At 31.8% G+C, this 18,628-nt stretch overlaps 2 protein-coding genes across 2 annotated transcripts; one reads left to right on the plus strand and one right to left on the minus strand.

The window, feature by feature from the left end:
* The first annotated feature begins 4,696 nt into the window (after positions 1–4,696).
* LOC141534073 (uncharacterized) lies at positions 4,697–7,375 on the plus strand. The gene is made up of 4 exons (XM_074253214.1): positions 4,697–4,757; positions 5,724–5,797; positions 6,135–6,348; positions 6,885–7,375. Exons 1-4 carry the CDS (start codon positions 4,697–4,699, stop codon positions 7,373–7,375), a joined length of 840 nt encoding a protein of 279 aa, XP_074109315.1.
* Positions 7,376–12,778: 5,403 nt separating this feature from the next.
* Positions 12,779–14,450, minus strand: LOC141534074 (uncharacterized). Its single transcript, XM_074253215.1, has 2 exons — positions 13,879–14,450; positions 12,779–13,494 (listed from the first exon to the last, which is right to left on the minus strand). The coding sequence occupies exons 1-2, from the start codon at positions 14,029–14,031 to the stop codon at positions 13,117–13,119; spliced, it is 531 nt and encodes a 176-aa protein (XP_074109316.1). The 5' UTR covers positions 14,032–14,450; the 3' UTR covers positions 12,779–13,116.
* Positions 14,451–18,628: the final 4,178 nt, after the last annotated feature.

Consider the following 18,628-nt stretch of genomic DNA (forward strand, 5'->3'; position numbering starts at 1 on the left):
AAGTCATGATAAGCAGCAGTTGTTGCAGAAGTTGATGAAAACCAAGCTTTTAAATACAATGTGACTGTAAAAATACAGAAATGACGAAGACCATGCAATTCTTTCTGAGAGAGTTTGAATTCATCTCTGAATAGATACATTTTCAAACTATAAATGGCCTTAGCCATCCATCTAGCATGATGAACAGCACCAGGACGTTTGAAAGAAATCTTTTCTTGAGGCATTTCTCCAAGGAAAATCAATGATAATTCCAATAATTCTTTATCTAACTTATTATAACATTTCTTTATCGATCGAAACACAAATTTATGTAAATTTTCCTGAAACTCATAGTTTAAATTAAAATTTATCGAATTATTGATCAAAAACTGGAAATATTGATATTCGTTAATGTTTGACGATGAATATCTCGTAACGGCTTCACTTAATCAAAAAATCATAAGAGACCATTTTTGTAGAGCAGTAAATTTCCTACAAAATCATGAGTTCCGCAGTCCGAAATAATTTTTTTTCATCGACTTATAAAATTCATAATAAAAACGAATATTTTCCTTAAAATAGCCAAACTTCAACTATGAATATCTTTTAATCGGTTGAGTTTTTGAAAAAGTCATAAGAGACCTTTTTTGTAAAGCATTCAATTTCTCACAAAATCTATGCCACGGAATATTTTTCCAAGCAGTTGGAAGCGAGATATAAATTTTTTTATCTGATTATTCGAAAAAAATAGAAACCCGCAAAGCGGAGGACCTTCCCGTTATAATTAAGAGCTTATACTTGGAGAGAATTCTTTTTAGGTGTCTACGAACCTATTTTTCAGAGTATAAAATCAAAAATAAATTATTCGATTTTTTTGACCCACCCTAGTGTAACTATAAATATACAAATTTGCCGAAGACCGTCCAATTCTTTATTAGAAAGTTTAAATTCATTTCTGAATAGAAACATTTTTAAACTGTAAATTGCCTTCGCCATCCACCTAGCATGATGATTTGCACCAGGACGTTTGAAAAAAATTTCTTCTTGAGGCATTTCTCCAAGGAAAATCAACGACAATTCCAACAATTCTTTATAGTCATCTCGGGGTTGTAGTAACTATCAAAAACAATTAAAAATTTGTCAGAAACAAGAAAATTTTTTTTCTTAAAATCGCAGTTAAATCATACCTGTAAGGATTGTGCAATTAAACTAGATATTTCATTTTTTTATCCAAAATGATATCAGCAACAACAGTATCTTCAATTCCAGATTTATAATTAGTTTTATTTATTTCATCCCATGATTTTTTAAATCTTCCGAACATTGGTACGTTTGGCCCAGATGACACAGGCCAATATACTTCAAATGCACTTCTCAATATGATCTCAAAAATGTGGTGACGACATGGTAACCAGATTAACTCTCTTCCCAAAGTCTTTTCAATTGCCTTACATGTACCGTTATGAATTCCTGTATAAAGAAAATAGCCCTGATTAAAAAAAAGTATTGAAAATGAATTAAAAATGACAAAATTTTAATATATTTCAATCCATTGAATTTACCAAATGAATCCATTTTAATTCAGTTGATTTCAAAAATAATTTTTGAATTTCGGTTTTCGGAAAAAATACAAAAAAATTGAAATGAATAATATAATTTCTGTTTTTTCCAATTCATTTCAATTCAGAAATAGTACTTTATTTTTGACTTAGCCAATGATTGAAAAATATTAAAATAAATACAGAATTTGGAATATTTTTCAAATTAATTTAATCGAAAAATAAAGATCTATTTTCGGTCTCGACAAGAATTGATAAATATTGAGATACATTCAATTATGTGAATATTTTTCAATCTTTTTCAATACAAAAATAATGCTAATTTTCTGACTGCATCAATGATTGATATTTATTGAATAGTACTGAACTTTCTTAATTCTTTTTAATCATTTTCAATACAAACATAATACATAATTTAAGGACTCCCTATAAATTAATTAATATTAGGAAGTACTGAAAATCTTCAATACTTTTTAATTATTTTCAATACAAAAATAATGCTAATTTTCTGACTGCATCAATGATTGATATATATTGAATAGTACTGAACTTTCTTAATTCTTTTTAATTATTTTTAATACAAAAATAATATATAATTTTTGGACTCCCTAGGAATTAATAAATATTAGAAAGTACTGTAAAATTATCAATACTTTTTTATTATTTTTAATACAAAAATGATGCGAAATTTCTGACCACACCAGTGATTGATATTTATTGAATAGTGCAGAACTTTCTTAATACTTTTTAATGATTTCCAATACAAAAATAATACATAATTTTTGGACTCCTAGGAATTAATAAATATTAGAATGTACTGTAAAATTATCAATACTTTTTTATTATTTTTAATACAAAAATGATGCGAAATTTCTGACCACACCAGTGATTGATATTTATTGAATAGTGCAGAACTTTCTTAATACTTTTTAATGATTTCCAATACAAAAATAATACATAATTTTTGGACTCCCTAGGAATTAATAAATATTAGAATGTACTGTAAAATTATCAATACTTTTTTATTATTTTTAATACAAAAATGATGCGAAATTTCTGACCACACCAGTGATTGATATTTATTGAATAGTGCAGAACTTTCTTAATACTTTTTAATGATTTCCAATACAAAAATAATACATAATTTTTGGACTCCCTAGGAATTAATAAATATTAGAATGTACTGTAAAATTATCAATACTTTTTTATTATTTTTAATACAAAAATGATGCGAAATTTCTGACCACACCAGTGATTGATATTTATTGAATAGTGCAGAACTTTCTTAATACTTTTTAATGATTTCCAATACAAAAATAATACATAATTTTTGGACTCCCTAGGAATTAATAAATATTAGAATGTACTGTAAAATTATCAATACTTTTTTATTATTTTTAATACAAAAATAATGCTAATTTTTTTACTATATTAATAATTGATAAATATTGAGGAATATTGAACTTTCTTAATACTTTTTATTTATTTCTTTTTTTTTAATACAAAAATAATACATATTCGTAGATTTACTAGTACTTGATAAATATCGAAGAATGTTCAACATTTTTAGGACGTTTTAAATGAAGGAATTTATTCTGGTACTCAAAGATGTATTGATAGAAATACTTATGTGCATGCAAATATATAAAAAAGTATGGCTAATTTATATGTAATTCTACCGTACAAATGTGCATAAATCAAATCAAAAGTTTTAATTTTAACTGTTTTTTTTTCTACTGCACTTCAAACGTATTAGGTTGAACACTCAAATAATCTTTATTTTCTTCTGAGCATGATAATGCTTTTATAGCTATATAAATCATCTTATTCTGAATTTTCGTTATTGGTAATCGTATTACATCACTTTCACAATTCTGAATCATCCATAGATGCTCAAAATTTTCCACAACTTCTACAGATAATATTTGAACTTCCATGAAAGCTTTTTTATTTTGTAATAAGAATTGAACGATTTTCGCCATCCGACCGTCCTCTAATCTAATGAACGAATTGTTTGTTTTTTGGGCTTGTGTGTAAAGAAAACAGTGATATATTGTTTTTTTAAATAAACAACGACTGTAATATCGTTAACAGTTACCACGCAATAACAATTCTATACGTGTCGTGTTTACTTTATTTCTGAGTTAATAATAATAATAATTAATGAATCTATCAATTTTGTAAATTTTGTAATGATTTATATGACTAAGGCAACGGTGCAATGTAAGATAGTGATTGTTAGAATTCGTATTATGGTAAATATTGTAATTTATATCAATCGTTATGTTATTTTGTTGACAATTAACTTGTGTAATTTTCAGATGCCTGATGAAGGTCTAATAAATGACCGAAACGTTGCAGAAATAATAATGTAATTCGTTATTATGATCCTATCTAGTCCACATTCCTGAGATACATATTATAATTAATAATTATGGATGATAATATAAATAATATTATAGATAATGGAGCCACAACTCCGGGAGTCGAGACTTATTTTACTGAACTTTTCTCTTCTTTCAGGATCTTTTTAAAATTTCAGATATCTTCAATATTTTTGAAGTTATAGCTACAAAATGGGGACTCCTTTCCTTCACTTCGTTTTATGTTCATAACAAATGAAATTTTTAGGGGCGGATAAATTCAAAAATACTTCTTTCTCAGAATTCAATTCTGAATCTAATACACCAATCGCCATATTTTTAAGATCATTTTAACGATTTTTCGCAGAAAACTCGCTTATCGATTAAATTGCAAAGCGTTCGACGTACTGTTTTCCTCACCTTACAGAAATTTTTTAATCTATTAAAAATGTCTCTATTTTGTTCATATTGCTCTCATACAATAATACAAATACACGATCGCCCAAGATAAAACACTTGTATTAACATATTTATTTACTCAAAAATTCATCGTGTAACACTTGATTTTTTCTTTTTTAGAAAAAGAATTAAACGTTATAAGGCAATGTGAAATTTACTATACTTTTTTGAATTAATACAATTTATTTGTATTTAGGATGCAGTAAACGATATAATAAAAGAAAATAAGAAATTGAAGGCTACAATTCAAATTCATCAACGAGAAATTGAGACGAAAGATAAACTTCTCAAGGTAAAAGATTTAGAGATATTAGATTTGACAAAAAGTACAAAGACATGATGCAATTAAATCGCACCCTCCAAGCCGAAGTGATTCAAGGGAATCGGGAAATAATGGGTATGTATATTTTTCAACCGTAACAAATTTATGAAATCTACGCCCGCACATATCGGCATGTGTGTGTGTGTGTGTGTGTGTGTGTGTGTGTAAACCTCTCATAATTTTTAAATGAACTGCCTGATCGGAAAGCAATTTGCGTCACAAGGAGTGCTCGATATGTAAAAAATATTTCAAAATGAGCCCCAAGTATTTTTTACAATAATGCAAATATTTTTTGTTCATTATGAAGAATTATTTCTTGCTCTTTAGTTCGATTCATCATTGATTTTTCTAAAATAACGCGTAAAATATTTTTCAATCCCAAATCTTTGAAAGATCTCAAGATTCAAAAACTTAGAAAATATTTTTTGAAGATTACTCGATTCGTTCAAACTTGAATTCTCGTTATATTTATTAAAATTTTCTAACGTTTGACTGCGAAAAAAACATCTTTTTTTTTAATCTATCCACATAGATAACTCCCAAATAAATTTATTCGCTTAGACCTGCTTATTAGCGGCATATAAGTTTTTTTTTTTTTTTCTTTGTAAATACTAACAGATGAGATTTCAATACCAATCGATTTTATTTTTGAAATTACACGAAATTTAGTCAATCGAACCAATCTATACACTTTCCAGGCAATTTTAAATCTATGGAATGAAACAATCCGGTTGCGATCAATCATGCCATTGAAAAGTAATGAAAGACTTATACATACACGTACATCTGAATATCATCGTTAGAATAATTAAAATTGAGGAAGTCTATCCCTGGTTAAGAATACTGATTGGAAGGAATTGAGAAGCGGTCACTCCATGCAAACTGTATATCTATATATACAAACAAAAGAATTGAAATTATTGAAAATAATTCGAATTTCATCATTTTTAATTCTTTTCAATCTATATTTTTAAACAGAATATACTTTCTCGATTTTTTGTTTTTCATAGCGGGACGTTGAAAAATTTTGATTATATCTAGGTTACTTAAAGAGCATTGATGGCAACGATCTGAATTTCGGACCGAAAATCGGTGATGCAAATGACAAAAACCAGGTAAGCATAAAATTTTTTAATTTTCAACTAGTATTTTACAATTGGATCGTAGTGCACAGGAACAATTAAAACTCTGTTTCACCCTAAATATTTGTTGATATAAATTAAGTTGTGGGGTGATAATTTCTATTACCTTTGCAATTGTTTTTTTACTTTGACCTATAATTGATATTAAACCGAAAAAAAAATTTTTTTTTTCGTATATTCCATAGATGTTAATGTTTATAATATTTTTGTATTCACGGTGTGCTCAAGGTTGTAAGAATTAAAAGTCAAAGTCGAAATAACGGCGACGTTAATCTCCTTAACTAACAATTAATATTAAATAAAATTTCAGATATTTCTGGGTGATGATGAATGGATAACCCGTACGTTTTACGAGGCACTAATGGGAGCTAAACTTCCCAACTTTATTGAGCAGTTAGCGGACCATATATTTGGAAGAGATGTTTTATTGAAAAGTACCGTGACGGGAAAACCTTCTAATCGGTCCAAAAATGCTCCGCCAGAAGTGAAGCAGTTGGATCCACATTTACTCCAAAGAATGAGAGGTAATCATACTATTATGTTCTATTCTATTATTCTGCATGTATAATAATTTTCACGATTAATATAGTGATAACAGCGATAATTTCCATCAGGTAAAATCGGTGGATTGAGGCCTCCTGGTTCTCATACTTTTCCTAGGTTCTCCTCTCGTCTCGATAATTTATAATTTCAAGTGAATTAGAAAAAGGCTTTCTCAAGAAACTCAATTTCTAAGATAAATTATCGCTTCATTCCACAATTGTAACTAAAGAAAGAAAAAGAAATAAATATTTGGGAAATTGTCTGCGGCTTCTCTCACTGCTCGTCTCCCGACACGTCCTGTGGCTCTTGGATCTTTCGCTCGCTTTTTCAGGTCCGCATGCCCGGTTCCGGTTGTTATTACCCCCACTTACTTATTCTAGTCTTAACTAAATTTTGGCGACAGTTGACAAGCTACTGTTAGCACAGCACCCTGGGTGGCATCGATAACTTATCGGTTCTTAAGATTACCATTTACGGTTAGAAATTATTCATTATTAATTATTTGTACTTGTTTCAGGAATGTTTAAACATTGGCTCTATACATCTGTCCATGCTTGTTCTCTAACCACTTTGAAAAAAGACCAGCTCTTAGGAAAATTGGAGTGGTACCTTGGCCGTATGATTGCCGGTATCAAAACAAAAAACCAAAGTACTACTAACGCTACTGGCGGTGTTACTAGAGATCATGACGTCGACGGTGAAGAAGGTACTATTGGTGTTATCGATAAAGGTACTCTTGATGTTGACACTGGCGACGGTGATGGTAGCGATGATGGCGTTGACGACGAAGAAAATAATGAAAATCTTGATGTTGGTGCTGAAGGCAAAGATACTGGTGTAACTATGATTGGCAGTGATGAATCATCCGATGAACAGGACGATGATGAGGATGAGAGAGAGTTGGACTGTTTATGCGAAGATAATGTAGATGATGAGAATACTGACGATGAAAATGTTGAATCGAGTGAATCGGATGATCCTGACAAACTTGTAATCGTTGACCAATAAATTAATTAATACATTAATTATTATTATTCGTTTTTAATTATTTATGTTTTAGGTTTGGTTTCACTAAATTTAAATTTCCGATATTAATCTGCGCAGGTAGATTTTGAGAGTTCCCAAAAATGAAAATTTCCACCCAGATTTTCGAAAATCGAATTTTCATCAGATCTCGACGTTTTAAAGTCCTGGGAAGGTCTCCTGATATGTCCTACAATGACGATCGTATGTCCACGCGCGCGCGTGTGTGTGTGTGTGTGTGTGTGTGTGTGTGTGTGTGTGTGTGTGTATATATAAGCCTCTCATAACTTTCAAACGGCTCGACCGATTCGGACGAAATTAGTGACATTTGGAAGAGGTTCACCAAACTTAAATTTATTATACTATTTGAACCGATTCGGAACAATAGATGTTGAGAAACCTCCAAAATAAAATTTTTTTTTTGTATAACTTTTAAATGATTTTACCGATCGATTCAAAAAAACGATAGAAATGAATTTATATTAATAAATCATTACAAAATCAATTTGTTCTGATATAAAATTTTTAAAACTCACCAAAAATATGGTTGTAATATTATAATTTTTATAAATTAATTCAAATGTTAACTGACCAAAAACGGTGCTAAGGTGGCCAAAAACGGTACTTTTACCCTATGTCTTTTAGAATTAGAATGAGTTAAAACGTCGCGATTTTGAATTCGATTCAATACTTTTCAGTACCTACTTAAAAATTGTTAATATTAAAAAATATTAATACGTTGAAAGTTTGAATTCTTTTCAATACTTTTTAATACATCCTTGAAAATTGAAATGAATTCAAATAATAAAAGGTTGAGTAATTTTTAATACTTTTTAATACATCCTTGAAAATTGAAATGAATTCAAATAATAAAAGGTTGAGTACTTTTCAATACTTTTGAATACTATTTTAATTAATTAAAATTAATTAAAATAAAAAAAAATTAAATACTTTTAAATTTTTTTGAATATTTAATTTTGATTTAAGTAGTTAAAATGTGAATTCAATCCAATACTTTTTAATACTATCATGCGATTTGGAAATAATTCAATTCATGAAGATTTGAATCGAATTTCATATTTTTTAATTTTTTTATCAATATTAAAATAGATTCAAAAGAATTGAAAGGTTTTCAATACATTTTTTTAATCAGGGAGATAACTATCGTTAAATTTAATATTTTCAACAAATTGTAGATTATATTTAAAATCCAAATGAGTAAATAATTCTCAATAATTTCAAAAGTGAAATTCAGTAAGCAATAAAAATTAAACTAGAACGTTAATAATTAAATATTTTTTAGATTAAATTATCATTGATAAGTTACCTGTATTAACTGCCGTCGTGTCAAAACACATCGCCTTAACATAATTAGTAATACCCCATTCACTCAATGTCGATAAAATGGCTGATGTTTGATTGTCTGCCGTCCCAGAATTCATTTTTGGAACCCCAAGTAATTGTTCGGTACCAAATGCAGTTAAAATAACTGGTAGCCGTTCCACAGATTTTGATCCAACAAGGTCATTCAGCATTTTTCCATCCCAATGCACAACGTATTTATCGTGTGTCTTAAAGTTGTCATTAAGTCCTTTAGCAATGTCTTCTCTTTGAAGCATACGAGCTCGTTGAATTGAACTATAACTGAGCGTTGTATCTTCAATTTTAATACCTACTGCTAGTAAAACCGGAGCAATAATAAACATCGCATTTCTACTGCTGACATTAGCTCGGTCGAGTCCAAAAATGACTTCAGGAGTTAAGACATCAAGTTTTGCTCGTTTTGTCGGAATTGGAGGTTCATAATCTGAATCAGATCCAAAATTTGTAACTCCACTTAATGTATACGTAGAGAACGACTCTGATTTTTCACTTGGAACAATCGCATGACTGGTAGACGGTTGATCTAAGTCTGGAATAAGATCTGTTTTATAAATTAAACGAAGAAAATGTATAGAATTTATTCATTTTGATGACAAATAATTAAGAAAGGACTCCAAAAATTGTCTAGTCAAATGTCATCTAGTCATCTATGAAAAGTTACACTACTACCTGACTTTATAATAATTAAATATCTCAGATACTTACTACTCTCATCTATTCCCATCATAGTTGTGGTTAAGTTTGATACAGGTACATTATAAGAAAGAATCTCTTTATGGGTACCGAATTTTTGATCCAAATACAACTTTCTAATATTATCATCAAGCACTTTTAAGGATTTTTCGCTCACAATGTCGAATAATTGTTCAAGATCAGTCTGAAATTTCATTTCCTTTTGGTTTTGCGCTGAATTCTTTTTATCGAAATTTTTTTGTAATTTTAACCATTGACTGTGATAGCGAAGAAATTTTTGACTGCATTAGGAGCTCCACTAGTTGGAATCTGATTTTTTCTCCACAGTTCAATAACTTGGTCAACTGAATTTTTAGCACTTTGTTTGATTGAATACTTTAAAATTTTAAGTTGGTAGAAAAACACACGCATAACCTCTTTCACTTTTGGTAACTTACGTTCCGAAATTCTTTGTAGAGGTATTCCGATAAAACGTATTTCTTTATTCATTGTAGGTTAATTGATGATAAATAAATTTATGTGATGATTATAAGACTTATTTAAAATGAATTATTTTATTACGTATTCAAGATGATCAGTTTTAGGAACACTGAAAATACGGTATTAAATGGGTAGATACTGAAGATAGTTGAGAGTAAAAACATAGATGGCGTTAGTTTCAGAAGACAAACAGAAGAAGAAATGGAATTCAAAACAAGAATCCCCTCGAACGAAAATTTTATGTATATTTTGTGAAAAACAATTTAAAAATACGCACTGAACAAATTTCATAATAATAAATGACAACGCGATTAAGATTTTAAATTATTAAAGATAAAATTAAAAAAATATTATTAGAATAAAAACTTTCAAATGAATTTTTGAACAGAAAACATCTATAGGAGTTGCTTTTATAATAAAAACTCAAATTTGTCTAAATTTCCTTGAAACTCACAGAATAAATTGAAATTTTTCGAATTATTGATCAAAAACTAGAAAAATTGATATGCATTGATGTTTGACGATGAATATCTCGTAAACGCTCAACTTGATCGAAAAATCATAAGAGACCATTTTTATAGAGCAGTAAATTTCCTACAAAACTATGAGTTTCATCATTCATAATGATTTTTTTCATTGAGTTATAAAATTCATAAGAAATAAAAAAATTTTCCCAAAAATAATCAAACTTTAACCGTTAATATCTTTTAAACGGTTGGGTTTACGAAAAAAATCGTAAGAGACCTTTTTTGTAGAGCATTCAATTTCCTACAAAATCTAAGGAACAAGATATTTTTTCAAGTAGTTGGAAGCGAGATATAAATTTTTCTATCTGATAATAAGAAAAAATAGAAAACTGTAAGAAGGAGGACCTTCCCGTTACAATTAAGAACTCATGCTTGTAGAGGCTTTCTTAGAGGTGTCTAGGAACCTGTTTTTCAGAGTACCAAACGAAAAAAAAAATATTCTTTTTTTTTGAATCACCCTAATAAGCAGCTTGCTGAGAGCGTACTTCACAAAAACGAAGTACACATCTCCCGTGAAGTACCAGCTCTCGTAATTAAAAAGTATTCAGTGTTACAAATTATATTGAAGTTCAGTGCTGTGAAGTACGCAAGTATAGCCCAGTGTGCAGAAACGATTGTGTGTACAAAATCTCTAGTCCAGTGTGCCAAAAACTATCGTGTAAATTCAGTGTATAACCTATAAACAGTGAACATTGCCTATAAACTGTGTACATAACCTACAGTGTACATAACCTATAATATTGTGTAAATAGATAGTAGTTAAGTGTGTGTCTTTCCAAGATGGCCCAACCTAACCTCATTGAGGCTTTAAAAAACTTGGTGGATACAATTGCAACCTCGTATGCTGATCTGTTGGGAGAGCAGCTGACTGATGAACATCGTGAAAGGTGTTCACGAGTGTGTAACGAGACCATTGAATACTTCAACACAATATTACTGGATCCTGAAACAACAATTCAAGTGAGACGAAGTATTCAAGCACACATCAACCAACTCAACTGGTTTGCCGATCAGTTCTCCAGACTCGGTAACCTAGTTGTTGGTGGAGATCTTAACCAAGGAGTCAAATGGCGGGACTTGGAAAACGCTTTCGCTGGTAACATCCAGACTGGATGTGTTGTCAACCAGCATCACAAAGATCCAGCATCATTTCTCCAGGCCTCACGGGACATCATCATCAACAAGGTACAGAGTGTCTTGAGAGATCTGGCAGGGCTGAAAGTGAATGTTGAACTCTTTTGTACATTCCGGAAACAAGAAGATGTAGAAGAGCGAAAGTCTTTCATCACTAAAAGTCGTGAGATTCTCCCTGCTACATCTCTCCAGGATTGGTACAGTGAACATGTATACGACAAATTACTTCTAAGAATTGAAGAATTTGAACATGAGGGTTCCGGATGGAGTCTGCTTGGACCGAACAGCTTGATGGTGACCATGTCAAGATTCGCACCAACCCAAGTTGGAAACTCCACCTTCGTCAAATTACCGAGGGATATTATCAGGAAGAGTGCGGTTACCAACATCCAAAACAATGACGAGTTCTGCTTCCTGTGGTGTGTCAACGCTGCCTTGCATCCACCAGTATCGGTTCCAGAAAGCCCTACAAGATATTGCCACTTCAGCGTCAGATTGAACTATGAAGGTATTCAATTTCGAATTAAACTTAATGATGTACCAAAATTTGAAAAAATGAATGATCTTAGCATTAACGTATATGGTATAGATTCTGAATTCACGGGTAAAAAGTCTGAAAAAAGTACGATTATTCCATTATATTTAAGTAACTTCGAGTCAGAAACACCAACAATACATTTATTAATGATTAAAAAAAGTGTAAATTATACCAATAATTTAGATAATATTGAGTCTGTCTATCACTTTGCGTGGATACATAATCTATCCGGACTAATTAAAAGTCAAATAACTCTAGGAAGACATAAATTTTACTTTTGTGATCGTTGTTTGAATCATTTCAAATTAGAAAAATGTTATTTAGAACACCGAGCAGATTGTTTCAAATCTAATAAAGTTCGTATGGAGTTTCCTAGTGAAAAAAATAAAATTTTTAAATTTAAAGATTTCAAATCTAAAGATACTGTACCGTTTGTAGTTTACGCGGATCTAGAATGCACACTCGAACCCCCAGAAGATGATGAAAAGACAGCTCATAAATAGTTCCTGCGAGCTGGTTTGTGAAGCTCTTCAGCTATCACCACCTTTTTCTCTTCCATTGAAATTATTAACGAGATATTTGATATTATTTTGATGAGAGGAAAGTACTGCTTTAACTTTCTCAATAGCTGTCTGCAAATTTCTCACAGCAGCTTTCAGTATTACTATTTCAGAGTGTAAATGTGAAATAATCTCTTTCTGTTCACTGTCTATACTTTTATTCAGTTCAGACATCTGTCTCAGTACAAACTGCACTGTCGCCGCATCATGTTCATTTGAAGGATTACCGAGATTGCACAGCCTTTTATTCTCAATGTTATAGTTTCCATCAGAAGTTACATTGAAACCTCTACCAGCAGGGCCTCGTTGACCTGACTTATCATTGTCCAGTGGACGTCCAAATATATCGATGCTCATGGTTATGAACACTTTGACTGTCAGCGTGCGAATGATTTAATTTTTCAGAAGCTTTTAATATATAACTCCAGCCTCCCTAAGCCCTTCAGTAATTGATATGATTTCATTCGTGTGACTTGGATTTCCAGCAGCTTGAGATGCCATAAGTAGTCGCAAACGATCAACTAGTTCATTTGGATCATCCCAGTAAACATAGTCCATTGGTAATCTCTGTTTTCTTGCAATCATATATTTTGGTAACCCTTTACCGAACTTGGTGATAAAATCAGCAATGTATTTATTGAACTTGATTGTTGTATCTTCATAAATGGTACGATTTGGATCATAATTTTTCCTATGAGCGTTGGTATGTTGAATTATGTCCAAATACTTTTTCTTATCATCTGGGGTGATGAGTGCATCATCTGGTGATTTTCTAAATAATAATTCCAACAACCCAGGAGTTATTGGATAATTTTTTTCTTTGACAGTTATTGTATCATTTGCAAATGAAATAGGTGAATCACCCATATGCATTTCACCACGTTTTCTGCGTACACCAATTCTCATATCATTATCTTTATGTTTTTTACTTAAACGTTGTAGATAATTAGTGAGAAGAGGATTTCTACGAGCTGGAGTACTTGTTGATGGTGGTGGCTGAGTAATAGCAAGAGCTGTATTATCAAATGAACTTTCATCATCTGTTATTAAACTGTTGTATACTTCTGGATCATCATACAAAGATTTTTCAACTTCTTGTTTTTGAACCTGTGGTTTTTCTTCTTTTTTAATATTTTCCCCTTTCAACTTTGAAGATTCAACTATACTCTGGAGTGGTGTCACAATAGGCTTGAATATTTCCTCCATAGCTTTCTCAGCTGTATCTTTACCCAACTTCAACATCTTGTGCTTCCGTCGGATGGCATCACTGGCTTGAGATATCTGATGCAGAATATCTTTCTGCTTTGATATTTCTTCAGGCTTCATGTTGACAGGTTAACGTCTACAGCATGTATGACTATCACACTCTAAAGTACCTCAATTTATACTAATGAAGCAGTCGAATCCTTTGCGATACCTACCACTGTTCAATTCACTGTCTTTATCTATTACGACAAACCCATATTTATTCCAACATGCCGAGCATAAATCTCTGAATGAGTTGTACGACATGTCTGTATTGACATGATCATTATAAATATGCTTCAGATTCATTTCATCTTGACGGAATAGCACGAGAAAGTTTGCGTTATCTCTAATCAGATGCTTAGGTATTCGTGTATAAGTTTGACAGAGATAAAAGCTATCAATATCTTTGTGTCGACCCATGCAGAAAAAAGCCTTGATGTGATCCTGTTTTTCACAAGCAACATCATCAAATATCATCAGGGAGTTAGGTTTTGCATCTTCAGGCTTGAGAAATCGATAGATGTTAGAATGTTGGTATCACCAGTGTTATGAAAGGATACGCTTCTCTGAGCCCGGGACAACAAAATATTCTGGAAAATGCTGGTTGGATTGTTAATGAAGATGACAACAAGCTGACTGATAATAGCGGTTACTTTGATGTCTCAGTACCGCTGAGTTTCATTCTTGGATTTGCTGAAGATTATCAACGAATTATCGTGAATGCCAAGCATGAATTGATACTGATCAGATCAAATACTGATCAAAATGCTTATGTTGTTACCGTTGAGAATGAAAATGTTTCAATTACGATTCAAAAAATTGAGTGGATTGTACCGTATATAACAATGTCTGACAAGCAAAAAATCGAGGTGTTGAATTACATAACCTCCGATCCAGCTATCCCAATCAGTTTCCGGACTTGGGAATTGTATGAGTATCCACTGCTACCAGCTACCAACAAGCATATTTGGATAATCAAAACAACAAATCAGCTTGAGAAACCTCGTTTTGTTATCCTTGGATTCCAAACAGCAAGAAAGAATCAACCGGATCAAAATGCAAGTGAGTTTGACAACTGCAACATTAGAGACATTAAGCTGTTCTTGAACTCTCAGAGTTATCCATATGGAAATTTGAACCTCAACATTGTGCATAATCAGTATGCCTTGATGTATGATATGTACACAAATTTTCAAAGTGCTTACTATGGAAAACAAGCTGAACCGCTATTGGCTAAAAAAAATTTTCTGAATAAAGCACCTCTGTATATAATTGACTGTTCCAAGCAGAACGAGTCAATCAAGTCTGGACCTGTGGATATACGCCTGGAATTTGAATCATCAGTACAGTTTCCAAATCAAACTGCTGCTTACTGCTTGATAATTCACGATCGAATAATTGAGTACAATCCCATCAGCAGCACTGTGAGAAAACTTACTTAATGGTGCAGTTTGATCCCAAACCCACCATTCATTACATGTATGTATGGGACTTTGCATCCAGACAAGCGAGGAAAGGATCATGGGAACAAGCAGCAAGAGACGGAGAACGATTTCACCGACGAATACAACAAATAAATAAAATTATTGATCCTGTACTAATCAATAAACTTAATGTAATTAAAAATAGTAAATAAACATGATGTAATTAAAAATAGTAAATAAAGAAAAACTTTTTTATAATTTTGGGTTTTTAATTATAAACCTTACTATAATAAATACGAAATATATTAGTAACATTACATAGATTTAAACTTTTTCATTAATTGCACAGTTGGTATAGATGGTGTGTAAATGAATTTAAATTTATTGTATGATGTACCGATGTCATACAAATAAATCTTTTCACCATTATTGATCATATTCTTCATCTTTGCAAGTAGATGCGGCTTATTCAAAAACTTCTGGTTGCATGCAGCAGGGAGAAACGTTGAACAAGTGTTGTCCAAGCATATTTCAACGTTGAATCCAAATTGTGTTCTAACTATTCTGATGCTTGTGATCTCATAATTATGCCCAGTTTCCAATTCATGCATTCGCCTGAATGGTAGACGGCACCCGTACATCCTGGTGATGATAGCAGATTCCAGCAGCAGATTCCAGCAGCGGGTAGCAGATTCCAGGACCAGATAGCAGATTCCAACAGCAGATTTCGGCAGCAGGTAGCAGCTTCCAGGGTAGCAGAGTCACTACAGTATTTTACTATGGTACTTCACAATATTTCACTGTAAACTCGTACTTCACACTGTAAACTTGTACTTCACTGTTGTGAAGTACGCTCTCAGCGAGCTGCTTTTATAGCCAGAGGATACTATGCAGTTACCCCTCACTCTTCTACCTCAAAAACGGTTTGATGACATCATCTACTGCGCAGTTAGAAGTAAAACAAAGAAAACTGCGCAGTTACGCGACCTTCAACAGGTTCAAACCTGTCCGATGACGTCATCTTCTACGCTGCAGAAATAGAACAAAGAGAACTACATAACCTTGAACAGACTCAAACCTGTCTGATGATGTCATCTACTACGCAGTTCAAAACTCTACCATATAGTTTGAATAACCAATCAAATTATTATTAATTAATCAAGAAAAATAATTAACCAATAAGATTATCGAGTGGTGGGGGTAAAATCCAGAGATCGGGTTATAAAAAGGTTGAATTCATTGTAAGAGTCATCATTCAGTCACTCTTCGTTGTCAAGAGCAGTAAAAATGGAGATCATTCTAGACATTCAAGGATTCAGAGGAGCTGATAATCGCTTTATTGTTAAGGAGTTGGCCTCAATAACAATTCAACATGATATTGATAATATTGAAGAGTTATCATGCACACTATTTCAACCGCCATATCACTGGAAGGTGTTACCAGTCAACTATCACGTATGAATACCTGGCTGATCCGAAATTATCATGGAATCGGTTGGAATGCTGGAACAACTTCATATTACAAGCTCAAAGAAGTTCTCAATTATTTAACTTGTAATAAAAAAATTATTTATGTCAAAGGTATCGAGAAAAAGTTATGGGTTCAAAATTTAATTGATTGTAATAATAAAATTGTAATCGATCTCGATAATTTCAAATGTCCCTCTCTAAAAAGTATGAAAATTTGTAACAATCATTTTTGTAATTATCATGATCGTTTATCTGATTTATGTGCCTTGGAAAATGTAAAAAATTTAAAAGATTGGTTTGTAAGCACTTAATAAATCTAAAATAAATGAATTATAATTGTTATTATTATTTCATCCTAACACATTTAATTAAGAATAGAATTAATTATTGTTAGTTATTAAATTCAAATAATTTTCTAACACTACTACTGATATTAATACTTATCAACAGATGGCGTAATGGTTTTTGATTTTTTAATTATGATAATCAATAATCAGTTTTTGCTTTTCTAAAATTTTATAATTAATATTTGTTTAAATTAAAAGTCATGCATTATTTTAAATAACCATTTAAAAATAAAAAGTGAGTATTGATTGTCAAAATATATCGCTAGAAGATTTTTGGATTTGACGATAAAGAGCACATCAACCCCATATTAGTGAATCAAATAATACATAACTTTTAATTTAAATAAATATTAATAATATTAATAACAAAATATTATAAACTAATAATAATTATTTATCTTTTATTTAAATTAAAAGTCATGTATTATTCTATATATGTATATATCACTAGAAAATTTTTTTAATTTTTTTTTAATTTTCACCAAGAACTTGTACTTCAACTTGTAGTCACCGCCAGCTCGTACTTTACTGGAGACGTGTACTTCGTTTTTGTGAAGTACGCTCTCGGCAAGCCGCTTATATAGCCAGAGGATACTACACAGTTACCCCCCCCCCACTCCTCTACCTCAAAAACGGTTTGATAACGTCATCTACTGCACAGTTAGAAAATTCTAGAACAGAATGAGTCATCTACTGCACAGTTATATGACCTTGAACAGGTTTAAGCCTGTCTGATGACGTCCTCTACTACGCAGTAGAAATAGAACAAAGAGAACTACGGAGTTACGCGACCTTGAACAGGTTCAGACCTGTCTGATGACGTCATCTACTACGCCGTTAGCAAATTCTAGAACAGAATGAGTCATCTACTGCGCAGTTAGAAGTAATGCAAGCTGTCACCAGATGGCGTTGCGTGAAATCCTTCTCGTAAGTAGTTGACATAACTTCATTTTAAATATATAGAACATGGATATACCATATTACAAATGCGTAATCCTGAACTATTGATCTGTTATGGTTGAGCCGAAGGCAGGTTAATAGTTGAGGATGCTTTTTTCTAACCTCAAAATGTTGAACTCAAATTCAAAATGGCGGAAGTCAGACTGAAAATTTCAGCCACCAGATGGCGGATTCAAAATGGTGGATAGCAGCCACCAGATGGCGGATTTCAGATAGCAGCCACCAGATAACAGAGTCAAAATGGCGGATAGCAGCCACCAGATAGCGAATTCAAAATGGTGGGAAAATAGATCTAAAAAATGGCGGGAAAATGGTGGATAGTAAGATTCAAAATTGGCGGGAAATGGTAGATACTAAGATTCAAAAATGGCGGAAGAATTCACCAACAGCGCCACCTACGAAAAACCCTCCACCGTATCCACGTCGGTAAAACAGGGCACCCATAGCCGCGAATGGTAACTTAGCATGGACACC

Source organism: Cotesia typhae, unplaced genomic scaffold (genome assembly GCF_013202065.1).
Source record: "Cotesia typhae breed Kobodo isofemale line unplaced genomic scaffold, CoteBio_Ctyphae scaffold_13, whole genome shotgun sequence".
In the NCBI taxonomy this organism is placed as follows: Eukaryota; Metazoa; Arthropoda; class Insecta; order Hymenoptera; family Braconidae; genus Cotesia; species Cotesia typhae.